Source organism: Corvus kubaryi, unplaced genomic scaffold, assembly GCF_017639235.1.
Source record: "Corvus kubaryi isolate FWS band 111438036 unplaced genomic scaffold, C.kubaryi_AGA036_p1.0 split3-73, whole genome shotgun sequence".
In the NCBI taxonomy this organism is placed as follows: domain Eukaryota; kingdom Metazoa; phylum Chordata; class Aves; order Passeriformes; family Corvidae; genus Corvus; species Corvus kubaryi.
In genome coordinates, this window is record NW_024582091.1 from 46,982,328 (window position 1) to 47,008,948 (window position 26,621).

Consider the following 26,621-nt stretch of genomic DNA (forward strand, 5'->3'; position numbering starts at 1 on the left):
TGATGGCATCTACAGTAGAAGTAACTGCATGTTGAGACACGCCATCACTTTGTCCATTCCTTTTGCTGGAACCCAGGTGCTGGCCCTGTGTCAGGAAACATTTTATGCCGTTGTCTTAATAGAAAAATTATCTTAAGTGCTGTATATGCACCACTGTGGGTGAAATTGTGAGCTTCTGACTCTGTTAGCCAATTTAAAGGCTTGCAAACAGTTTCCTCCGGGAAATAAATATAGCTTATCACATGCTGCTCTATGCTATACAGCAAATACTTGTCTTGTGCAATAGTGTGATTTCAGAATGCCTTTTGCTGAAACAACCACCCATGGACATCATCCAGGAACAAAATAAGGCTGCGTGTGTCATACTATGAGACACTGAATTACTTCTCGCTTGTTCTGGTTTCCTGAGGAGGAGAGCAGGGTGCTCTCTAGTTAGTGTGGTCTGGGCACCATTCCCAGTGGCCAGGTTGGACGTGGCTGTTCTATTTTGTGATTTAATGAACATTACCTGTACAGAGGTGATCAGACTGTGCCAGTTGGCCTCAGGCCCCCTGTGGCCCTGTGTTGATTATTCTGCATGTAGATCCTTGGCCAGTGGCATGATTTGTTCTCTGAGTCTGTTTGAAAGATTCACGTTTATATTTGTAATTAAAAGAGTTGATTAATTTTAGCTTTGTGCAAATGGTTGTTTTTCGGTTTCTTTTGTTTCTTTTTAAGCTGAAGTTATGCAATTCAAGCATTCCTCTTGCATTATGTCAGCTTGACTTTGAGTTGCCAAACTGTAGTGGAAATTCACTCCTTTTAGTTCTTTTTACGGGAGATAGTCAACTGAAGATGAGTGTTTGCATTGAAATTACAAGCAGTAAGCTTAAGGTCATTATCAACAGTTACATAGTATTTCTGGAGTAGTTGCCCATCTGTTATATGTAACTGCATCACAAGGGGGAAATCTCACCTTGCCACCTCCCTGAGCCGTGTTGTTTCTCTTCTGAAGAGCTTCTATCTTGCTGGAGGAAGTGGATGTTTCTGACCTGGGCAGGGCCCTAGAAATTCTCTGTGTCTGTTGGCTTAAGGTCGAAACGTGTGATTCAGAGGTACATGGAAACAAAAATAATGATATACTGACTTCATGTTTTTCAATCTTTCTTTAGGTACTTCCTTTCCCCAGTCAGGTGGTCTACAACAGAGTTGGAAAGTGTGGGAGTCGAACTGTGGTTTTGCTTTTGAGAATTTTATCAGAGAAACATGGATTCAACCTGGTTACATCTGACATACATAACAAAACAAGACTGACCAAAAATGAACAGGTAAGTTACTCCAGCTCCTCTTAGATCCTGTTCTCTTATTATGTGTACAAAACTTAGAAACAAAGGCATATGTTAGCAGAAATCCTATTAAAAAGATGTATTGCTACTTTGTCCTGAGTACTCATGCAGAATTCATCATTCTCTAAGTGTCTTCAGTTAATAAGAGAAATGGGTGGCAGAGCCAAGAACAACATGATGTGGAAGCTAACCAGAAAAACTAACTTCCAGTGAGACAGCTCTTGAATTTAGTCAGCTTAGCAGTTAGACTACCAGTGAGGCAAGAAAGATTAGTACAGTGAAGTGCTAACAGCATCTGGGACATGCATTAATGTATCTGCAGGGCACAGCCATTTGTCATAGAACCAGGACAGCGTATTCAGTCCTAACTTGGGTCTTAAACAGGAGCAGGAGCAAATAATAGTCAAAAGGGTCTTTTATGATGACTTGCTTAATTCACTTCTAGTAATCAGTTGCTTCAAAAAGTTTCCCAGGGCCATGCTAACCCATGTTACTATAATATGACGTGTCCTTGATCCTATCTCAGCTTCTTGCTTATCTGTCTTTTTCATGTTTATTGCACAACCCTCACTAAGGGAAGTGAAAATACCACATAAAACCTCTTTACCCAGACACCTTTTTTTATGTTCCCTTAGAGTTGTAGAAGGATTATTTTTGCAGCTTTGTTTCTATGAAAGATCCAGCTATTTAAATTTTCTTCTCTTCAGGGTAACCATGTACCCACTGTAAGCATCACTTCTGTTAGTAGATTGATACAAGTAGTGCAGGAAAACCTCAGACTCAAAGCGCACAACTGTAGTCAGATGTTGCATAGGTCGCCAACTGCTGGTATTTTGAGCTGCTGATCAGGTAAAGGGTGCAATTGCTGCCTGTGTCACCTCTAGAAATAGCAGCCTGCAAACCACAAAAGGATGTGTGCAATGATCAAAATACGGATGTGGGCCTGCCAGTGACATTGTGCTGTGAGTGGGGGTCGTTTACTTGCAGCCTGTTCATGAGCACAAGTTTGTTATTTTAGATGCAGAAGTTCATTCCAGATGAAAATTTAGGAGCTGATATTGCTCCTACAGGTCTCACCTTCCTCCCCTTCGAGATGTCCATTGGGGTCCCACCTCAGCTGGCTGACCTAACACTCCATGATAGTCAAGCTCAGCCAGAGGTGGGGACCAGCCAGCCAGGGCTGCCACTCCAGCCCAAAGGCGGCTGCTATGCGCGGTTGGGTGTGTCGCAGCAGTGACAGGCTGCAGAGGGGGACAGTGTCCCCTCACTGCCCCTCTTGTGGCCGAGGGAAGGCCTGTTCTGCACCTGCTGCAGCGTCCCTCTGTTTATCCTACCAGCAGCACCATGCGGCCTGGGAAGGTTGCAATATGGTCCCATCAGAAAGGGATCAAACTATCCTGTGCTGCAGAGCCTGTCTGGTTAGTTTTTCTGCTGGGATATGGGATTTCAGTGGGTATGGCTGCTTTTGTGTTTTGGGCTGTTTGGGTTTTGTTGTATCTTTCATCAATTTTCATTGTTGATTGGGAGACATGTCATAAAACCCAAAAGTCTGTCAGCTGTTAGTAATTGCCAGCTTTCACCATGATCATCAGCTTCTTCCTTTCGGTTCTGTTCTGTCTTTCTCTGGTAGGTGGATTTTCCTTTGTTAAAACATGATACAAGATCACTTCTTCACAGTCTTGTGCTTTAGTCCAGCATGTAGAGATTGCAGAGAGGCCCAGACTTATTTTTGATGCAACCACTACACTGACAGATAATTATCTGCATTACCTTTTGCACTCCCTAAGCAGTTAAGTTACTAGACAACAAATGTGCTGGAAGTATTGCTACAGAGCTGATGATTTACTCTATAGATTGCCCTACCATAATTTATGTTTCTTTATTTTCTTTTATGGTTTATTTCCATAGTTACAATAGTCTCATAATTTAATGAGTACTTTTTCTGAAAAGTGCCTTTGATCACCAGAAAATGTGCTTGGAGACAGTAACTATTCTGTTGTTCAGGGCATTTTTAGTTGTCTTCTCAGTTTTTAAGAGCAGAATATGAAAAAATATTTTTTTTCCACCTTTAATGTGGTCTACACAAGAGGAAGTTAAGGGAATGAATGATTTCAGGCTCCAGGCACTGGAACAAGAAAAAAGAGCTGGGCAGGGCTGTAGGCTTTCAGCATGAGCATGGGCTTCTCACTTGAGATGATATGTCTCTCTTCCTTCTGTCATTCGTCTGTCCTGTGTTTGGTTAAAGCCCTGATCCAGCCAAGACTTTTCTGTAAATATTTAGCTTTTGCAGTCTGCTGTTGTTAAATAAAGTTAAGCATGTAGGTGTTCTTAATGACTGTGGGGATTGCACATAATTGGAACCCATATTTTCATTGCCTTTTCCAGTCTCCTTCCTACTAAGAAGTTTTCCCAAATTATGTGTGTCTGCCAGCAATTAGAAGTGCAGCCTTTGAACATCTGTGGGCATAAGGGAGTGATTTCTGGAAACAGATGTATTAATATGTGCCTTGCCATTTCCTATAATATTTTCAAGTAAATTAAATTCAGGAAATAACACATAATATTAAAGTGAATCTAATTGATGTGGCTTTAAGATGCCACACGAACTGCTGCAAAATGACGTCTTCCCATGCCCTATGTCCCCCACTCCCATTTTATTGCATTCAGGAAAGTAAGAATGAATATGCTTATAGATACACAAATATCAGTCACATACAAGAGTAATTGGTAGTTTATCCTCAAATTGTTTACTTCCACCACCCATCATTATGGCTGTGCAGCCAACTTTATATGTAATTTCAGTTCAATGCACTAAAAATCCATCACTAATTTTTCTTAAATGCTTTTAAAGACAGAAAATTGGTCATGCCAGTTTGGGGAGGTGAATAAATTCTTGAAACCATTCCAAGCTTTTGAGAGCTGAAAATGAAGATCTAGTCTCATTCCTGGGAGTTGTGAGTTGTTTATGGAAATGAGTGCTGAGATAAAAGTGATATACCAAAATTCTTGTAGGTGCTTGTGCCTCCTGAGCCCTACATGCCTTCAGTAGAGACTGAAAGCAGTGGCAGAAGGTAAAGAGCTCACAAGGAAGAGAGATAGAGAGATTTTTTTTTTTTTGTCCTTTTCATATCAATATTAGTGGAGATCATAGTGTGATCCAGCAGACCACACTTGGAAAATCCCAGTTGCCTCACCATTTTGATACATTTTGACCTCAAATTCTCACTGTGAAATACAGCATCTTAAAAAAAGTAACATTTTGGCTGTTGTCGGGGTGAGATTGTTATCTGCTTATTTCCTTTTGTTCCCAGTAGAACTTACTTGTTGCAAATCTCAAACAAAGCGGGGCCGCTCTGAGCACAGGGATTGGACTAGCCATCTCCAGAAAAGGGAAAGGTGTCCTCTCTCCAAGGCCAGAGTTGAGTTTTTGTGCAGGAGCAATGCCGTGGCTAGAGAAAATCCATCCCCCACGTTTCTCCCCTCTCAGGGAGGGCTCCATCCAGCCCTCTTGGAGTCACTTCACGGTGCCATCTGCTGGAGCGTTGTTTGTAATGCAGCACCAGCCCATTACAAGTATACATATATGTCGAGCAATTTGTTTGATTTCTTCCATATGGCCACCTGAGATCCTACAGTGGTAGTGTAGGACTGTAGATTAAGGGAAAACCTTTCATCCTGGAGAATTGCCTTTTGGTGTTCCTTCTCAGGTGGGCTTTTTGTTTCAAAAATAGCTTGTGATTTACAGGATTGCCTCTGTGGATCTGGTCTTCTTTAAAGGGCCCCATTAAAAATCAGTGCAGAAAATGAATTAAGGAGAAAGAACTAGAAGAAAAGATAAAGCAAGGAGTCACAGTGGTAGAAAGATGTTACTCTAGAAAAGACACTGTACATTAAAATTAATTGGCATTTGAGGGGGATGAATGGAATGAGCAAATGTGTTGATCACACCACAGAGGTCTTGGCAACTGCTTGCTGTGGCTTAGCATCTCCGCAGACTCCAGCCATGCAGTGTGATGCTCCTCTTTCCTTCGGGAGCGCAGTGCACCCACTGCTGTGGTTCGCTTCCACACACACTCTTCATGTTTTGCCATTTCCGTCTCTCTGGATCCTTCTTTAGCAGCATTAACTCCATGGTGCAATTTAGTTCATTTCAAGAGCAAATTAGTGTATTTTTTGGCAGTTTTTCACTGAGCTGCCTGGCTCCTGCAGGAGAGCTCTGGGCAGCAGTGAGAGAGAGAAATGGCTCTTTATGGGCCCTAATCCTAGCAGGTACATGCTCCTTTCGGACTTCTCCAGGTATTTCTACAGCTTCTCCCTCCAGCCATGGATGTGTTCTGATTCATCTCTTCCCTAACAGAGTTTGCCAGGGTTATTTATCTTCTGCTGCTTGTACCTCTTTATTTCTTTTCAAACTTAGGATGACATGATAATCTGTACTTGTATGTCATTCTCCTCCATCACCCATTCCATCCAAAAGTACTTGTTTTCTTCAGCCCTCATCCTCTGCTCACCGTTCCTCTCTGTGGGTCCTCTACATCTTATTTTCTTTCTTTCTAGTTTAATCTTACAGAAACAAACATACAAACAAACAAGATCTAACAATCAAAACCAGCCAACCAAACTTACTTTTCTGGGGGACACTGGAAGATTTTTCTTTTTTTTGGTTTTTTTTTCCTTTAACGTCATCTTAGAAGGAGGAAGGATGTCTTTCTGAGCAATACATTTGGATTGTTAGACTGAAATCAGTTCAGGACAGGATGATGTGAGAGGCCCATGGGAAATATGGCCACAATTTGCATGTGGCCATGAGCCATTACAGTTATTTATTTTTCCCTCCTGACATCTGTGTGTTGTTTCAGTTGAGCCTTACTTACCCTTTTGGCAGGGTTTTTAAAAGAATGGATTTTGCTTGTTTGTTCTTATGCACATTGTAGCTTTATCCACATCTGCTTACAAGTTCAGTTGATCATTAAGTGTCTAAATATGAAGGTACTCTAAGTCAAAACAAAATTCTGTTTCTGCTTTGGGGCAAGCTGTTATCATAGCTCAAGAGATTGAGTTTGGTAGCAAGAGATGAAAAAAAAAAGCCAGGAGCCAGATGCTCTCTGTGTGCATCTTTCCATCCCCCCTTTCCTCCTGAGGATGAAGTGCCTGTGCTTGTCCAGCAGCAGGTTCATGTGAGACTGACATCAGGTGAAATGGAGTGAGAAACGTGGCAGTGCTGTGATGTGAATCTGCCTCCTGAGCGCGAATTGCTGCAAGCCCTGAGGACAGCTGGGCCCCAAGGGAAGCTCATGTGGTGCTTTGTAACACTCACATATACCCCCAGCTAAGTTTATCTAGCAGTATTCTACTGTGGTTTTAGATTTAGTGTGATTACTTTGTATGGGTATAGTATCTTTATATCTCCATATTTATACTCTAGTAAGGTTTTTCTCATTTATTCCAAGATGGAATTACAGTGATGACCATGGGGGTATGAATAGAGTTTCTGTACCAGATCAGTAACTTCCTTCTGCCATCTTCCTTCCTTACTTCATGCAGATAGAGCAACACCAGTAAAATGCAAAATATGACACAAAGCTTCATACTGGTCTGAGAATTTTGCTTCTCCTGTAACTTGTCTCAGCAAAAAAAAAAAGAAAAACAAACAAAAACAACAACAACAACAGCAAATCCAATTTAGACACCTGATACATAGGCTCCAGGGTCTCCTATTGTTTGATTCTGCAAGGTGAATGAATATAAGGAGTTACCAGTTCTAAAGAAGTGTTTACATGTTGGGTTTGCTAGGAAAGCCTTTGTCTCTTCAGTGCGTGAACAAACAGTACTCAATTTATTTGTTCTAAGTATTGCAAAGCTTCCTGGGCTTTCTGATTCTGATCTGGACAAGCTTTGCTCTTCAGGTTTATAAATTTCTTGCTCAATGCATTTATATTTTACTGAAGAAGCTGTGCAAACACCTCTTTGTGCTTGAATCAAACAGTCCAGATTCCATATAAGACTAACTAAAGACAGAAAGCTATTCCCTTCCTGACTTCTTTTTTTTTAATTTCTTTTTTTAAATTATTTTTTAATTGCACATCATCTCTCCATATTCTCTTGTTTCTCTTTTCCCTTTATACTGTCTTTCTTTTGGTGATCTCGTCTTACATTCCTTTTCTTTGGGTTTACAGCCTTTTTCAGAGATAATATACCTTGCTATACTTTCTCAGACCTAATATGTCGTGATGTATAAGGTCTGTACCTAATATGCTTCAATGTACTGAAACTAGTTTGACAGGAAAAAGTCCATCCTGAGAAGATGGACAAGCTGAACTGTTTGCTTCAGTGGTCATCATACATGTACGTGTATAATACCGTTGAAGACAGAGGGAAAGTAAAGAAAATACGTTAAGTGTGTGCACTTTGTTATTCAGTCCTAGAAGTTCAATGGCTATTGCTTGTGTTGGCTGAAAGAAGAAGGCAGGGTATGTGCTCTGGGGAAAAGTGGAGAATGAAAGATGGATAAGAAGCAGTAAGATGTGACACACATTATAAAAACCATGGCAAAATATCAGTATATTGAAACTGGACAATAGAAGGGGAGAAGATTTGGCAATTGCTGTCTCTTAAATGTGGTTTGGCATTTGCTATGGCATGGGCAGAATTTTTTACCATGCTCTTTTTGCTGCTAATAACTCTACACATGGCAGTCACTTTATTTTGACCACACAACAGGCTGGATTCCATGTTTTTGCTTATTTTATCTTTGTCAACTCTAGCATTCAAGTTTTAAGAAATACATTTGTTTAATTAATGTCTCCTTAATGGTGTTTAAATTTGGTACATAAATTAATATGATTCAAACCAGAACATGTGGTTCACAGATTTACCTCTTATTTTTCCCAGTGTGTGAATTGCTTTCTACTACCCTGTTTGTAAAATCTATAAACCTGTCATTTCAAGTGCATTTGTGTTCAGTGTCCATAACACAGCCTGCATTTGAAAACAGAACAGAAAATTGGAAAATAAATCTTAGGAAATTAATAAGAAGTAAGCAAAATTAACTGAAACATTGATTCTCTAGCATGATGCTTCACTAGACACTTCCAGTTTCTTGTAAGTCATAGCTACAGCTCAGCTTACACAAAATAGATGATAATTTCCATTTTGTTGTTTACCTTATTCCATTTTAATGATCTGAAAATCCAAATTATTAATTTAATTTTTAAAAAATTAACATTATGTGAATGGGCCTGAACTAGAATTTAGTATCATCTTTCTAAAAGTTCCCATTTAGTTTTTACTCCTTATTTGTTGTAATAGGAAAAGGAATGGCAAGTCCTGATTTTTATATTTAAACAAGCAAATCAGGGTGTCTTGGCTGTGTTGGGAGCATTTATTGTTACATGAAAATGGCCATTGGCTCAGCTCCCACTTTCTGTTACAGTTTCAGGCATTTTATGTTTTTGGCATTGGGGTGAATAGACCTAGTGTCTTCAGAGGGCAGCTGCTATTTGGAAAGCTCTTGCAGATTTAGAAAGAGTTTCAATTTTTCCTTTAGTTTATGCCTTTGCTTAAACTGATACCCAGTTCTGGAAGTATTTTGGAAGTACATAAGCTCCATGGTAGCAGAATGGTGTCTGCAGCTCAACCTTTCTTGCCTAGACATAAAGTATTCATCATGCTATCTTGAATGACAGTGTTTGGGAGGGATAGTGGGGAAGGAGGTCCTGAGTAATTCTATCAGACTTGAAAATTATATCATTATATGTTGTTTGAAAGTTTTATGTTTGTCTCAAATTGTGCATTGATGTAATGTGGAAAATTTGATTTGTTAATTCTTTTTAGATGGAATTGATTAAAAACATAAGCACTGCTGAGCAGCCCTATTTATTCACTAGACATGTTCATTTCCTCAACTTTTCAAGGTAAGGCATTTTTTTGGTCAAAAATATTTTTCTTTGATTTCTATTAATTGTAATACATAAAACATTTTCCCTCTTTTACTCATAAACCATACAATGCAGTTTTTTTTCTTCCTTCTGGCACTAGAATTCACATTCAGAAGTTGTTGCAGTTTTTACTGCATACTCATCTTTATATAGCATGATTATGTACAGTATGTTTGTGAAAAGCCAGGATGCTATTATATGCTTTTGCCTCCTTAGATGCTTGTGATTTACAGTGTTTCCAGTCAACATGAAAGAGATGCTAACTTAGGCCTTTAAACTGTACACTTGTGTTTTAAAAGTGGCAGAACACTTCTGTTAAAGTTTCATCTCTCTATAGCCACATACTAATAGGAGATTGAAAACTGAGCTGAGTTCATTAATTTTGTGCCTGGAATGACTCTTCACCAATTCAAGCAATTTAATTTTGTTCTGACAAAATAGTCCCCGTTCCACAGGCTATGGAAGTATTTTTAAACCATGCAAACAGATTATGTTCTGTATCATGGGAATGCAGTTTCTTCTGGCAGATATTTAAAAGTATGCAGTAAGACTCTAGAGACTTTTATAGCACAGAATGTGAAGAAAATTGAATTTGGATGAAACTTCTAAGGAATTTTTGGAAGGACTTGAATGAGTGATTCCAGTTAGCATTTAGCCAGGATACAGAGGTTAAAGCTGATTGTAGATGGTTATTGCCCAGGCTGTGAATTTAATCTGGAAAAGATATTCAGGAGCCATGCTATCTGTGCCACCAAATTGTATTCCTTGCATTTAGATTTTTAAAAATTCTGTAGAATTACGAATGTACTGCAGATCTTTGCAAGAGCTTGCCTAAATATTCAGCATTTTGTTTACATGGTAACGTGAGTACATGGCTTCAGGCGTCGGTCGACAGTGTAGTAAGAAATGATAAAATTGGGGGAGGGGCGTTCTTAGCTTTGTTTTCTCAGAAAATAAAATATTTTGAGCAACTGGAAGTTCACTTGATATAGAACTTAACTATAGGCATGATTTTTTTACATGGAAACAAGAAGAGTTAAAGAAAATTTTGATCTTCTGTGTTTTCTCTTCTGATTCCATCAGAGTTTCATTTCTAACATATTACCTTTAAAGAATAAAAATCATTAGGACTTTACACCTTTGGTAAACGTTCTCTTTTCTCTTCTAAACTTGCAAGATCAAACTAGTATCCACAGCTGAGGGTCAAAGGGATGTTTTCTGATTAGACTGATTTTTCAGAGATAGTATTCAACATCAGGTATGCGAGAAAAAGATCAACAGTCTTAACCTCTTGCTCTTCCCTATAGATCCCATTTTCTATACCATCCTTGCCACATAAGTTTCCTGTTTCTTCTGTAGTGTATACATGATGTATCTACAATGTATTTGCCTTTTTCTTACAATACCAATTTGTGAAAATACAAAACCGTTACATAAGATGTATAAAATTATTTGTAGCTTCTGTTTTGGCTCTTCCTTGCAAACCTGAAAAACACATCTTTTGTTTTATTGAGAGTATGCTTGATTTAACTAGTAGATGTAGAGGAGTGAAAAGGCGATGAGTCTTCTAAATGAGACAGCATTGAATTGCATTAACATTGCTTACTAGTGGTATAGCATTTCTTAGTGTTTTCTGATAAATTAAGTGGTTTTGGAAGTTTTAGTCCCTAGTTTCAAAACTTATTAGCAGTATTATACCTAACAGTGAAGTAGCATGTTTTATATTTTCTCGGTTATTTAATTCTAGGGTGATTTTTTTTTAAAACTGATTTCATTAGGAAATGGATTGTCAAGTATTGCATTTACAGAAATGTCAGGATGTGATTTAAATACACATTATAAATATGACAGTATTGTGAAAGTGTTCCAGTTTTGCTTGATTTCTTTAAACTATTCATTTATAGAATCCTTCCTATCTCCAGTAGTTAGCTGGACTCAGATTGTCAATGTAATACTGTTCTTCCAGTTTGCCCCAGCTTTTCTGCCAGCTCAACATAAATGTCATGCAAAACTCCTCAGACTAAAAGAATGGGGGTCCAAAGTTAACATTTCTTAACATCACATCACATTGCTATTGATGTGAGTAGCAGCAATGACAAATCAGTTGAATTTTCTGCCTTTGTGTCCTGTATCTGCTTATAAACCTGCCAGCACTTAAAGCTCTCTGATTATTCAGAAAAGTATCACAGCATTTACTTATGATTGTTTCCAAGTGAAAACAAAAAAAGGTTATATCTTCTTTCCAGAATAAATCTTCAGTGGAAGTGAGCTAAGCCCTCAGTGGTGAGTTTGAGTACATGCATGTTTCTGAAGCAGCATTAGTTTCGCTGAACAATGTTCTAAAACCTTGAAAATCTCATCCTGACCTGAATGCTTGCCAAGGCCGTTTTCCCCTCATTTTTTAACGTTTTTTAAGATTGCCTGTTGGTTCAGCTGAATAAATTAATCCTCTATTACTGTCCTGCATCTTCATCTTTTTGATTCAGTACTATTTTTTCTCAATCTGAAGTAGTGCAAAGAAGCAGACAAAAAGATAAATCTTAAAAGGACACGTGAAAGCAAATCTTATGTGAATTTTCACACACATAACTCAAATTAATTCCAGCTTCAAACAGAAGATAAAGAAAACTTTCTTGTTCTTCTTTCATGTTGGTGAATTTCTACATCACCCTTGTCATAGAAAAAGCTTTTATTCAAAGTGTTTTGCAGCTTCTGTTCCCAGTCTATCCAGTGCAGTTAGGGCTAGCTGTAGGAGATGACCCCTTGCTTCTGGAGGGCGACTACTCCATCCAGTCCATTTTGAGACTGTTTCTTTTGTTAGAAGGTGGTGCTGGTTTTTTGTGGTTTTGGGGTTTTTATTGTCTTTTTCTGATTTGAAGTTTATATGCTGAGGTTGCTGGGAAAAACATCCAAAGTGTTAATCAGGAATAAATATTAAATAATGTCTCTAAGCAGGTAAAGATTTATATGTTGATATATTTGCTGAGACTCCAGATGTTGCTGGCAGTTCCAGGCAGTACAGTGGTGAAGAAGCAGAATAACCTGCAGAGAGATAAAAGGCTATTTCAGAATAGCTGCAATTTGCTCACTGTGCTTTATCATAAATGCCTGTTGTCATCTATTTAGTCTGAGAAAAAATGAAGCAGGAAGAAGCTTCAAGTTTGTGGAAAAGCCCCACTTGATTTCTCAGTAATCTTCTGCTGAATGAACTGTAACAGTCATTGGGCAGTGACTCAAGACACTTGGTGTGTGCTCCAAGTGTCACAGATTTCAGAGAAGCGGGAAGAACATTTGCAGGAATGCAGAGGTGGGTGGCAAGGTCATGGTTTTGGGTAAGGATGAGTCAGGGATGTGGCGAATTGCACAACTCCTGTTTTGGTCACGGGAAGGCAGCATGTCTCTCTCCAACATCAAACTCTTACCTTCCGAGCGTGCACTTACAGACCCCAGTTAAGGCAGAGCAGGAAGCTTGGTCATTGGTCATATCAACACACATACCCTGTGTTGGGGTAAGTGAGTGTTGCAGGCGAGTGTGTAAAACCTAATGACATGCCTCTGTCAGTGACTGGGGAGTTTTTCTTGTTTAAAAGCTGGCTGATCAGGTCAGGGTGAAGTCAGAGGAGGGAGAAGCATTAAAATGACCACCCAGAAAGTGAAACAGGCTTTTTCATGTCTCACTGGAGCTGTGAATTCTTTACTTTCTGCAGTAGCTATAGGCCACTGAAGAATTAGCCCCTTTAAAATTTCCTATGATGTGCTAAGGAGATGCAGAGATAAAGCACTGACTATTTAATTTTACAGTTTAATTAGCCCTTATAATTCAGTTCAGTGTATCTTATTTGTTCAGAGCCGGGATGAATTATCATTCAGCACTGCTGTGTCAGGAGTCATCCTTTCTGCACTGTCAGGCTGCTGCCTTCTTCCTTTCAGCTGCAGTTTAATATCTAGGGTGTGTATTTGGCATATATGTGCATGTGCTTGAGGGGAGGGGACAACACTTCACTTTTGGCGTAAGTTTCTAAAGAAATGAGAGCCATGCAGCAGTTCCAGGTGTTCTGCCTGTCTTTCCATCCCCTCCCCAGTTCCTAAATAATTTCTGAGCATGTTGGCCACTTTCAAACCACGTTGAGAAGGTCAGTAGAAGACTGAGACAACCACACTGCTGCAGGTACATCTGCTGAAAGGAAAGCCATGCAAAACAGAGCTGGGGGACTTTCTGCTGGGCCACAGCCAGCAGTCACCTCCCTGTGCCCTGCTTGGATGCCAGCCCCAGCTCTGTTGTGTCCTTCTTGCTCAGTGTGAGAGGTGTGTGGAGACAGGTTGTGGGGAGGAAAGATCTGTTGGGTCTTCTGCCTGGGAAGGAGCTTGCCTTTAGTCCCTAGAATCAACATAAGAAATATTTCCAGTTTTCTGGTTTTCATTAGCAGAGTTCATGTGTAAAGTTCTTGTTTTTCTTGAAAAAAGCCTTTTTTCATAGACAGTCTGTATCAGCATTACTGAAATTTTGTTTTTATTACTTTTTTGCACAGATACAATGGCCAACACTAACTAATAAAAATTCATAAAGTGAGTTGCTGTAGCAGCAGACAGTGTCACATGCAGCAGTGCTGGTCAGTTTGGCCATTTTCCTTCAACTCTGACCTGAATTCTGACTGGGTAGCAATAAGTCACATGTTGTATGAAGGCAGCAATGGACAAGGAGAAATTCAGTCTGGATAAGCCCAAAACTAAACTTGATTTTTGAATGTTGCTGGGATTTTTTTGTTAGTCATTGGTTCTGTGTTTTTTCTCATGCAGAAGCAGCTCCAAAAATTACATTTTAACACAGCACTTTGATGTTACACCATTCTCTTGTTCTTGCAAAATGTATCTATAGCTAACAAACAAAAAGGAGGTAAATCTTGGTGAATTAACTTTGTCATGTGAATAAGCTGCGTGCTTGAAAGCTGAAGCACACTCTGTGCTGGCAGCTTGTGTTTGGAATGTTTGCATGTTAGCTTGTTGATCATTTGGAAGGTTTGGATGACACATTTACAATTTTTTTTTGGCCAATAAACATCTTGCTTTGCAATGACTTAACCTACGTATGTAGATCTTTGGTCCATTGATTTGGAAATAGAATTTCACTTTTTTTTTTATAGACTGACTGGAGGTCTGTAAAACTAGAGGGATTCTGTGATGCCATTTTCATTGTCTTAAGACAGAGTCATGAGATTTTTGTCGCAACACTCAGATTTTTTAGTAATTTGAGAATTATTGTTTCTTCTTTTCTCTGGAGCAAGTAAGGACACACAGCATGTTCATGTTTTACAGAACCTGCCTATTATATGTCAACCATGCTTCACTAGCACTTGAAAAGAGTGTGCTGAGCAGATGTGTGGAGCTGGCATAATAAGATGCTGAATGTCCATGACCCTTTGAATGCAAACTCAGGTATACTTTGTACAAAGAGCAGTAGTTGAGTCAGCTTGCACTGACTCTATACAGCTCAGCTGTGGGAGGGGTTGGGCTCTTTGAATGCCTCCTTGAATCAGCATCTTGAAACAATGATTGCAGCCTAAGATTATCTACTGAAGTAGTTTTATGTTGTGGGATTTTTTTCTCCTTAAAAAAACAAAACAAAAAAAAGAAAAAAAAAAAAAAAACACCACCCAAAACACGCACACTTAGGAAAATGTCATTAAAAGTCTAGTAACCAAAGGAAAAAAAGTTACCCTCTGGGTAAGCTCTTAAAAGTAGGGAACTGTCATCTAAACTCATGTGCATGGCCTTAACACTGTGTCTTTATGTGTGTTCGTTATAATCTGTACTTTTTGCTAACACATCATGAAACACTTTCTACCATCATGTGAGGTCTGCCTTGTAAAGTACACATTTCATGAATGGCCACATGGTGCTGTAATCCCTCCTACATCTTTTTTTTCCTTTTTTATACTACATTTTTTAAATTATGTGAGTGTGTAATGATGATTTTTAACTGTGACTTGATGGAAGGCTAAGCACAAATCTAATGTGCAGTTTGACCTTTGTATGATCTAAGCAGGGTATTTTGTTGTTTTGTTTTTTGGTGTTTTTTTTTTTTAAAGCATTGCTTTATGGTGAGTTTTTCCACACATTTTAGGATTATTTAATTTAGAATTTATTTCCCTAGTTTTCCTGTGTTCTTTGCATAATGGACTTTTTATCTTTCATTCAGCTGGTAACATGATAGTCTCAGAATAGAGATTGTTGCTTGAAATCTAGTTACTGAAGGTGGGATTAGACATAACTCCTGAATTATCCTGTTTTTACTGTTGTTTAGCTTCCATGCTCACATTCACACTGCAGATTACCAGTTTGGGAGTAAATTAATTTAAAAAGGATGACGATTAGTCCAGAGGAGTCCAAAAGAAAACAAGAAGAATGATCAGAGATTTTAAAAATTTACCTAAAATCACAGGAAAATAAAAACAAATAGAGAAGACAGGGAAAGAGGGGACTGTCATAACAATTCTGACCTTTTTATTTAAAAGGTTCTGCAGAGATAAAGGAACTGTGCTGTTCTTAATCAGTAACGATAACACAAGCGGTGGACTTGAATTGTATCGAGTTCTAGATCAGATATTTAGGAAGAGGTTTAAACAAGGACAGCAAAGCAACAGAATAGATTATACTTCAGGATTTTGAAGCTGGTAGTGGCATTTGAATAGCTGATCCTGCCTTCAGGCAAAAAGATGGATGGTGACAGTTCCCAGTCATTTTGAGTCTTTTTTGCCCTTGATAAATAGGTTTAAACCTAAAACTTTCATCTTTCAGGAAGGAAATGGAAGTCTTGATTCTAAATCACCAGTAGTGGAGAATCTGCTGCACTTGATAAGTTCTTTCAATAGTGAATTGTTCTCTCAGATAGTAAATTATGAGTTATTTTTCCTCCTAATTTTTCTGAGAAGTCCAATTGACTCCTTTTCCTTGGATCTCACAGTGCATTTGTTTGCTATGTAAAGACTCATCAAATTTTTCCCGTGTAGACTTTCATGTGTAATTTCTTGCACAGTCGTGCAGTCAACTCTCAGCCTTCTCTGTATTTTTTCCTTCTCATTCTCTTTTCAAGCTGAAGGCTTTTTATTTTTTTCATCATTCTTGTGATGCTGCATTGCACTTTGTTCATGTTTTGCTGAAAACGGACTTGGTGAATGGTCACATGAGTGCTATGTCAGGTCTTTGCTCTTCTCTTGTCCTGCTTCTCAGAAAAAGGGAAACTAGGATTATTCTGGCCTGTAAGGTCTCCCATGCTTCTGATAGTATGTGGAAGTATGCATGTCCTTGCCAGAACTACTCCTTCCCTGTGAATATGCTCTGCTTCAGGTTCTAGATGCTTTGGGTTTCATTTGCCATACTACGGTGCAAAATATCTGATGTCTTTCTTGCCTGATGGCTAAAGTGGCTCTTCACCAGCAAACCACTTCCTTCATTATTCTCTCCTTTTGCAGCTTTGTTTTCTGAAAATATTAACCGTTTTCTCCTATCTTCTGAATCACATATTGTCATGTTAAACTGTGTAGATTCAGAGCCTCAAGCAGAGTGATGTCCACAATCCCTCTTTGATGGGACAATTTCACATCTGTGACAGGGCAGCCATGTTATAAGTTTCACTTATGTTGATTTTTAAATTCTATAGATTGTATACATGATATATACTGCCAAGTCACAATGAGTTATTCTTTTGTTATACACAGTTTACTGTATGTCAGTTTCCATATGGACACTCCTAACATTGAGTTGCTCTCTGGAACAGCCATTTCCACAGGACAGCTGGAGTCACCCATACTGCCCTTGATAAATATATTAGTACAGGAAGCGGAATATGCAGTGCTGAGTGCATTGCAGCATCCTTTGCATAATAACTTTCCTAAGAAGTCAAGTCCCAAGATTTTATGCAAATGTAACGATCTCAGCCAAATCTGTGGTCCCATTCAATTTTGAAAATACATCTCTTCTATCTGTCGTGTTTGTTGATTTAATACTTTCCAAAGAGCTGCATCAGCTATTCTACTATTTGCAGGAAATTTATTGTAATACTTTTTGATTAGTTTTTCTGTTCTCCTATATAATGTGCAACATTTGCATCTCTGAATTACAGTGCAACATTAATCAGAGGTCCAGAGAGATCCTGGGCCAGACCTTTGGAAGAAAGTCTTAAATACAGGGTATCTGGAATTAGGTGATTTTAATTAATGCAGAGTTTAGCTGCTGATAGTCTTTTGTGGAGAGTTAGTGTTTACTCTCTTACTTGTTTCCAGCTATAACTTTGCATTACATAAATGAAAGCATAATTAGTATTTCCCTTGTTTGGGACCCACGCAGGATACTTACCCATGTTGGTGCTGTTCATTGTGAATTTATATATTAAACTACTGTGATATCCTCAGGAGAATGAAAAGTATAGGGTAAAAAAAAAAGACCGCATTGTTTAGCATGTATGAATGACTGACAAAATACAGCCTAAAATATTCTGGTAGATTTACAGGATAGTGAAATAGAGAAATACAAGGCTTTACAGTGTTATCTTTTAGCCATTCACTGGTCTGAGCCAGCTTACTAAACAGTTCCTAGAGGACTCTGTTGTAATTTTACAATGACGTGACCCAGACACATCACTTCAGAAGCTGAAATTTCTACTATTGAAATACCAGGTCCAGAAAGGGTGATTGATGAGGGGTGTTGCAAGTGTGCACTATTTTACTGTTAGCCTTGTACCACTGGGCATGTTGTATCCCTGCACACACCTCCTATTGAAGGCCAGGCCAGGCATAGATGCAGTTTTGAAATGAAAATACTTATTTCATAGAATATAGATCCATTAAGGTTGGAAAAGACTTCTAAGGTCATCAAGTCCAACTGTTAACCTACACTGCCAAGTCCACCACTAAACCATGTTCCTGAGTGATGCATCTACATGTTTTTGAATGCTTCCGGGGATAATAATTACATCACCTTGCTGTATTGCTTGTTTTGTGTCTGGGATAAACTAGAGAGCAATAACAAAAAAGCAGACTGGCATAACATTTAGTTCAGCTTGCTGTGGAGAGGCAGTCTAGCTAGTACTCTGCAAGAAAGGAAAAAGGCTTCATGAAGCCAAAGTTTTTAACTGAAGTCTGCTCTATATAGTCCTTGTTCTGTATAGTCCTGTATAGCTATATAGCTCTGTATAGTCCAATTCAGCTATGCCGGTACTATTATGACTGAAATAACAGTATAGGTGACATAGGTGTATCAGTAGAGAAATGCCCTGTATCAACACTCCTGATTCTAAAGAAAAGGTTGAAAACATGACCACAACATAAGGATGAAGGCTACAAGAGAGGCACTACAGACAAAAGTTAGAAGATAAACAAACTCCTTGATTAGAGAGGCTGGCAATACCATGTAGTCCCAGGCGGGCAGTACCTCAGCCCACTCCTATTTGCAGCTCATCCTTGAGGAGGATCATTGGAGCATCCCAGAAGTCCCCGGTGCCTTATGTGCAGAGGATTGCTTTGCCACAAGTTCATGCTAATGCAAGATGTTATGAAAACTTCATTTCAAAATACCTTTTTCAGAAGATAAATGTTGAAGTAACTGCATCTTATTTAAGTCCTAAAAAGGTGTAAGTTCTATGTTAGAGCTTTTACATGACCTCCCCATGAAGCTATGCCGCAGGGCAGGTAATTGACCTCTGACATAGTTGATGAGTAAAGATTGCTGGGCAGTTGTACTCTAAGTGTGTGATTCTCAGTTGTACGGCACTGTAAAAGGAAATTGTGCTTCCTTTATAAGAAGGACACAATATGCCTGTCCCTATTGATGTTAGGTGGCTGTTGGTTCTTGTTTGCTTCCATTATACTGAATTTCTAGCAAGCACCCTTTTTGTTTAAGGAGAAACAGTGTATGTTAAAAGAGTAAGAGGCAGACAAAGCTCTTACAGAGAACAGGTTGGGAGTCATCTTTTCCTTGATTTTTCCTGCTTTGCCTGCAAGGATGAAGAAACCATCTTCTCCTTGTTTGTAGAGTTTTGTATTAAATGCAAAGGCAGCAGCCTCCTGAAGTGAGATGAAAAATAATAGGAGCTAAGAGAGCCTCCATTTTTTAAAGCCCAGCAAATCACTTTGATTTTTTTCCCCTAACTTGCAAGTGGTTTGTAAATGGTTTTAAATAAAGATTTTGCTCATGTAAATAATAAAATTGGAATTAATCAGAAGTGTGAAGGGGCAAGCTCACATACTTCTGAGGCTTTATTTTGCTTTTATTAAAAAAGACATCGGGGAATATATTATTAATGAAGCTAAGTATCATTGCTTGAAGCCTGCAAATAATTTTTTTTATGAGGACTCCAAAAATATACCTTCAACAACAGATCAGTTAAAACTAATGGGATTTACTAGTATATATAAAATAAATCAGGAGACATTAAGTACAGGAAGAGCGTTGTGAGAATGGCTGTATCCATTGGTGTGGTGGTGTCCTGACCCACTCTTCCCAGTTGCACTGATGGGCTGCTGGGCATGAGAATATTTGTGCAACTTCATCATGTGGGATCCAATCATGATCCCACTCAGAGAAGGCAAGCCTGGTGCTCAAGCCTAGAAAATATGTGTCCCATTTTGAATCCTTCACAATAGGTGTTTGAGTGCAAATAAGGTGATGTGATGTATAATGAGGGCACATACCTATTTTTTTGCAAGAGCACTTTCATGTGGGTGTTGTTAATCTGAAAAGTTTCACCCGGGAGAGCATTTAATATGTTGTGATTGATAGGTATCTAAAAATATGCAGAACATACTTGAACAAATGGAGCATTGATTTGCCCTTTTCTTCTCCAAATAGCTTAAGGTAATTGATTTTTTTTTTTTAACTGTTAGGATTTTTTATGCTATGTGAGTGCTGCTTAGCTTCCATAAAAGACTCTGAGTAGAGTCCATAGAAACAAATGGTTGAAATCTAAAGTATTATAAACCATGTTTTAAAAAAAAAATGCACATTTGAATAAGGACCAGAACAGACTCGATTTTTCTAATAATTCCTTGCTTGTTCCCTGGTAGAGCAACCCACAGCTGGGTGTATAGCAACTGGTTACATAGTGCAGAAAATCAGAAATTCGAGCTGTCCTGTGTTTGGGGAGGTGGGAAGCACACACAGTTCTCTGTTTCGGAAAGGGAAGTTCCTCTGTAGCATTTGTGAAAGAGTGACCTCCCATCTCAGCTGTCCTCTTGGGATGAATGAGCTTATGTGAGCCTCCTTTCTCCAGGCTTTTGGTCCTGAATTTACTGTTCTTGTGTTCAGAGGCATGACCTTACCAGCAAAAGGATGGGCTCTGGGACTTTGATGAGTCAGTTATGCAATCTCACCCCTCCTTTCACTTCAGAAAAGAGAATATGTATTGAAATTTTCTATCAAGGCAGCTAATACCTGTCTGGTTTGGATTTTTCACTCTTCTGATGAGCATTTAGGTTTAACATCCTCTACAAAACCCGGAGCAGGACGTCCCTGCTCTCTTGCTTCTATGAATCTTGTGATCTTTTTGTCTTTGTCTTAAGGCAACTTGCTGCTGTCATCCCTTCTTACTGTCTCTATTGCTTCCCCTTTTCTTTGCTCTCCTCCACTCCCTTCTGTCTTTCGATTATTGCTATCTGCATCAAGCAGCAGGAAGATAATGTATTCAGTAATTTAGATGCAATCTATTCTTTCCAGTAATTTCACTTGAAAAGTTTACTTCAAAACTACCAGGCTAAGGCATCCACTCAAAGCTTTCTGTTTGAGTAAATACTGTCAAAGCATTATGCCCACACTGTCCTGTGGTATTTGCAGAAATGCCTTTTTTTTTTAATGTAGGTTTTATTTCTGTATAAAGATAAAAAGCAGCGAAGATAAGCTTAGAGAAGAATTCAGGATACTAAATTCAGGATATTTCACTTGCACGTCCATGTCCGAACTGGGTTGTGCACTAATCAGGAAGCAAGGAGCATCTGCCTTTTTAATTCGATTGTTTTAAAATTTTATGCTGTCTGTGCATTTTCAAATTATGGCAGTGATCCTGCAACACTGAGGTCAATGAAATTACTGATACACATAGTTAATCATGAGACAAGCCTTTGCAGACTGTATTTAGGGGTCTGGGGAATCATGCAGAATGAAAATCAGGTTTAAACTCTCTGAGATTTTTCTCATCTTTTACTAGAATCCATAATTTTAAACAATTTTGCTGCCTCTGTAATATTTAGGAGGAGCCCTGGTCTTTTATTATACAAATTCAATTATTCATTGACTCAAAAAATGAGGAGAAACTGAGAAGAGTTTTTTAATTTAAGGAGTGTCTTCAGTTTTCTCTCTCTTAATCTAGTATTTTACATTTTAGAAGAAATTATATAAATTGTGACTCAGAAAATCATCAGAATAGCATTTAAATACTTTAATATGGCTATGTCCTCAAGCTCCCAAAAATAAAGCATAAGCTAGTGCTTAAGTGAGAATTTTTCACCTCAATTGGGGAAACAGAAGGGAGAAGCATAATCCATGTTCTTAGATAAGGAAAATTCCAAGTTGAATTTATCCTACAAACTTCTCAATCCAGGAAGGTTTTATTTTATTCTTTGTCTCACAGAATTTGTAGTCCATAAGTCTGTTCCATGAAGGCCAGTTTTTTCATTTTGACCGTGGAACAGTGTAAGCAGCTTCCTGTTTTTTCTTCCAGTTAGGCTTGCTCTCCTGATGCTGTGTGTTGATCTAAAATATGCGGTCAATATTTTAACATTCTGAAAATACAGTGTAATCAGAAACCTACCCAAGCTTCTTTTTTCCTCCTTTCATCTTTTGTTATCTCACCTATTGAACTGTCATTAAGCACCGGGAGGAGACGTACAAGAGGGTAAAGTAAAGGTGATGAAGTTGCTCTGGTTTATCTTCTCATCTCTTAAGTTGCAGGTACCTATGCCATATTTTGCTTATGTGCAAGCCTGGTCACAGCTGGTTTTACCCTTTCCTTTTCCTTGAACTTGCATGTACTTGAGATTGGTACTTAATTTCTTTCTTGAAGCAAGAGTTTTCGTATTGACTTTAAAAAAAAAAAAAAATCATGAAGTGCAGTACAGGGATAAGGTATTGCATAACCATGAAATAACCTCAAATCCAGCCAGTGGTGCAGGCTGGGGGTGAGGGGACAAGGATCTGCATAAGTTCCAGCAAATAGAAAGTTGGAAATACCATGCATATCTGTCAGTTCATCCAGAGGAAGCTTTTGGAAAAAAGCTTTCAAAGTAAGCTGAAAATCCTTTGCACATTACTACACTTACTGTGCAGGCAGAGGTGATCCAGGGCTGCCTTACAACAGTTACTGTTGGGTGGTGCTTGCTCTGACATGACTGCCCAGATGGAAAGTGTGTTGAGAAGCAGAAGTGATCATTCTTTGATTCATCTGCAGAAGGTTCTTCATCTGAAATGAGCAAGGAGAGAACTCAAGAAGCAAAACTGTTGATACAGTATAAAAAAAGGTTTTTGACCAAAATGTTTGTAGTATGCATATAGCTTAATGTGATTCCATATTTACTGTTCACCCTAAAGAGATCTTACATGCATTTACAAAGGTTTAGAAACTAGTTGTAAGATTCTCAGTTTCACTCCTTACCTTGTAAAAGCTTTGAATTTCTGTAGGAAGTAATTTGAAAGCATTCAGATGAGAGATAATAGATACGTGTCTGTGTGGAACCTTGTGATGAGATTCACCTATTTTTCTTCCCACCAGGTTTGGAGGAGACCAGCCGGTCTACATCAATATTATTAGAGATCCTGTCAACCGATTCCTATCCAATTATTTTTTTCGACGTTTTGGAGACTGGAGAGGAGAACAGAATCACATGATCCGTACCCCCAGCATGAGGCAGGAGGAAAGATACCTGGTATGTTCAAATTAAAGGTTTCAATTACCAATTTCCCCTCATTGTTATGTAAAGCTGTTATTCAAACTGGATGCTTGAATCGTGGGAGACAAATGCATCTTCCATCTTGTGTTTTTCCTCTGTCATTCTTGCCTGGTCCTTAGTTTGCTCAGCTTTACTGTGTGGAGTGTTGCCAATGAATTCAGTTTGATCTTGAATAAGCTGACAGCAAGTTCCAGATTGCCACCGTTGAATTATGGTCCTTCCACTGAGTTGGATTTGCACTGTATAGTAATATAATAATTCTGCCTATATTTATCACTGTGAATATTCACACAGATTTTTAGGTTCAGACTATGTCTGTAACTGTGCAGCCTCAGAGGAAAATTGAGAAACAGAGCAATTCAGTGAGCTCAAGTCTCTAAGTTGTTTGTAATGTTCTTAATACCAGGGCTCTAATCTCAGTTCTTGCTTTGGTTTTGTCGTCTTTTGTCTTTTTTGGGTTAAGATTATGGAAATAATGCTGAATAAGCTATTCATAATAAGTTTTAAATTTGTACGACTACTGAACACCTGCCAGCTTTTGTTGCATACCAAGGTCCTGTGGCAGTGGGTGTTCAATGAATGCTAAATAAGAAACACGGAAACTAGGGAGGTGATTGGTTTGTTTTATATTGATCTCTTTGCATGTACACTGACACCTCTCAAAAAAAGCAAAATGGGGGAATTGCTTCTTGCCCTCTCTCTGATGGAGATCTAGTTTGATTGGACTCAGCCTTCAGCCATACTTGAACCTGCAGAGGGGTCAGTGAAACAGCAGTGACAGGACAGCTTGATGGTCTGCTATGAGATGTTGCAGGCCAGACAATGTCAAAACAGGAGATGTCTGTGGCTTTTGGAGGAGAAAGAGAGGGTGTTTTTGTGATGTTTTGAAGAGGCAGTAGAGTACAAGATATGTGATGAGCCATAGAGAACACAGCTCTGAACAGCTGCCACACAACATCTTTCAGCCCTAGCTGAAGTTAGATGAAACCAAGGAGGGCTGGGTTTTTTTACGTGTTACAGGACTGTTATGATTTCTTTTGTCTTTACTTCTGTTGTTTGTCATGCAGAGCCCTGTGAACAGACAAGCTTATAAATTATGAGTAATTGAAGGGGGAGGTATCAGTGTAACTGTCTAATAGCCTTAAATTTAATGTCATCTGCTATACAGATATGAACTGCGAAAGGTATCTTACTTGCTATATGGATAGAGACCCCAAAGAGGTCCCTATGTTAGCTGAGTGGGTCTTGACCTCCTGGTGTGCAGAGTTAGAAGACTTTGCATGTAGTGTGTGCATGGATTTCTGCTTCATCATCTCTGAATGGGACAAGAGGGTTGAGGAAATTAATGAGGGGTGGGGGTTTTTACTACAACTTTATTTTTTAACCCGGCTACATTTTCTTTTTTGGAAATGCTAAAAGTGAGTGGTAGAGTCTGTACTTTATTTTGAGCGCCTTCTCATTTGAAATGCAGTGATTGGCACCTCTTACGACTGACTCTGTAAAACCTGGTACTATTTCAGTACTGACTGTGCACCTTATGATATGTATAGCCAGTGAAATTGTACTTCAAGCAGAACTGAAACAAATAGATCGAATTAATGGTGTGTTGGTTTAAAAACTAATAGAAATTACCTTGCATTTTCACTGGCATTGGTATGTTCTTCAAGAAGGTAATTATTTATATGCATATGCAGATATCGATGCCTACACAGATCAGTACAAAAGCTATAATGAAAAAGAAATAAAAAGTGTCTGACTGAGGTCAGTTATCATTTTGTTCAAAAGGCAGTTTGATGATCTGAGGCACCATTAGCATCCTTAATAAAAACTATTTTTGCATTTTCATTTTGATTTTCTCTGTTGGTAAGTCAGTGTTAGAATCCTGGAAGTGTTTCTGGAACCTGTTTTCCATCCCTCCTTGGCAGACTTTGGCAGTCACTTGCACTCCTCAGAGAGAGTGACAGTAACATATAGAGCTCTTGCCAGTGAAATTAATTTTCATGAAAGCCATGCATTCTGAATGTTCAGCATTTGTAATGCTTGAGCCATCCAACCACATCATATATTGCATGCCCGCATTTTAATCTTTTCCTCAGCGGTTCAAGAAAATCTGCTTGCATATTTCTTAAAATTCAGGTATTAGAGATTTTGGAATCATAGCTTCAGAAATCTGCAAAATGGATTGTCTGATCTAGCTGTGAGGAAAGTAAGCAGCTGATTTTACCTCTGAGCCTGAGCCAGTATGCCACTTTAGCACAGGACTGATGGCTGGCCTAATTGCAGGTCTCATAACTTTTGCAGTTCTTCCTAATATTTTTCTAAATGCAAAACTCACCATGAAATATTACTCTTTTTTATGGGGGCCTATTTAAGTATAATCTTAGATTTAGCATATTAAATAGTTTCAACATTGATCACAATATCAAACATAAGTTGTTTGGAGTGAGGTGTGCCTGACCATGAGCAGATACATGAAGGCAGGGGGAGGATATGAGCTTTTACTTTTCTTCTTCCATCATGCCTCAGATGAACAGCTAGGAAAATACATAACTGCTGATTGATCCATGGATTGATCCATGACACTGAGCTCATTGCTGGAGTATTTGAGAAGCCTTGTGTTGACAGCAGTTATAGGCTTACCAAAAAATGGACTGGAGAAACTGTAAATATAACTTCTCTGTTTTACCAGAAGAGACGGGTTTGCAGGCAAAAGGTGTGTATCTTTGGAAACTGAGCCTTAGAAACTGATTGTGCTTTTATCAACCATGACGTTCTTGGCGTCCTATCTCTTGGAAGGTTGTGTGAGCAACTGGGAACATTTCCAGGCTATCCTGGCATCTTCATCAACAGCTGCCAGTACTAGCCTTTGCCCTTGAAAAGCTGAGGGCAACATCCATATTCCCTCAAACTGCAGTGTGAAGGTGTGGGAGCTCAGCTGCTCTAGAAAGCAGGCTCTTAAGGGAGGAAAAGCATTTAAAGATCAGGTTTTGTGTCTGATGAACACCAGGTTGTGATGCCCTTGATGGAAGGATTTCCCTCCCCTCAGTTCTGATCCTTAAGAAAAAAAGGGAGTTGAAAAAGCCCAAACTATCTTGAAGTCTGGTAGTACCTTGTATGCTGGTTTTTTAACATTGAAAATCTGAACTGCTGACATTGCAAAGGTCAGAAATGGAGACAGAAATTTCCACCGTTCACTGATCATTTGAAATTTTCTCAGAATACAGCTTCAGGCTTTGACTCTGTTCCAGGAAATGCAGCCATTCATTCAGGAGTCAAATAAATTGTTCTAAACGTTTTGGTAAATGTCTGTGTTTACCAAAATTCAACTGAAAGTCGGGATAGAAAACAAGCCTTTTATTCATGAGTCGGATGTGGTAGAGGCACCTGCTGCAGTGTGAGACTTTTTACCCAGATCCACCAGCTCCTTG

At 38.8% G+C, this 26,621-nt stretch overlaps 1 protein-coding gene across 2 annotated transcripts in view; it reads left to right on the forward strand.

The window, feature by feature from the left end:
* Nucleotides 1–26,621, forward strand: part of UST (uronyl 2-sulfotransferase) — a 169,525-nt gene that overhangs the window by 73,786 nt on the left and 69,118 nt on the right. For both annotated transcript variants that reach the window (XM_042016511.1, XM_042016512.1), the window contains exons 3-5: nucleotides 1,152–1,307; nucleotides 9,159–9,238; nucleotides 23,016–23,169. In XM_042016511.1, coding sequence (XP_041872445.1) covers nucleotides 1,152–1,307; nucleotides 9,159–9,238; nucleotides 23,016–23,169 — 390 coding nt within the window. The remainder of the gene's footprint in view (nucleotides 1–1,151; nucleotides 1,308–9,158; nucleotides 9,239–23,015; nucleotides 23,170–26,621) is intronic.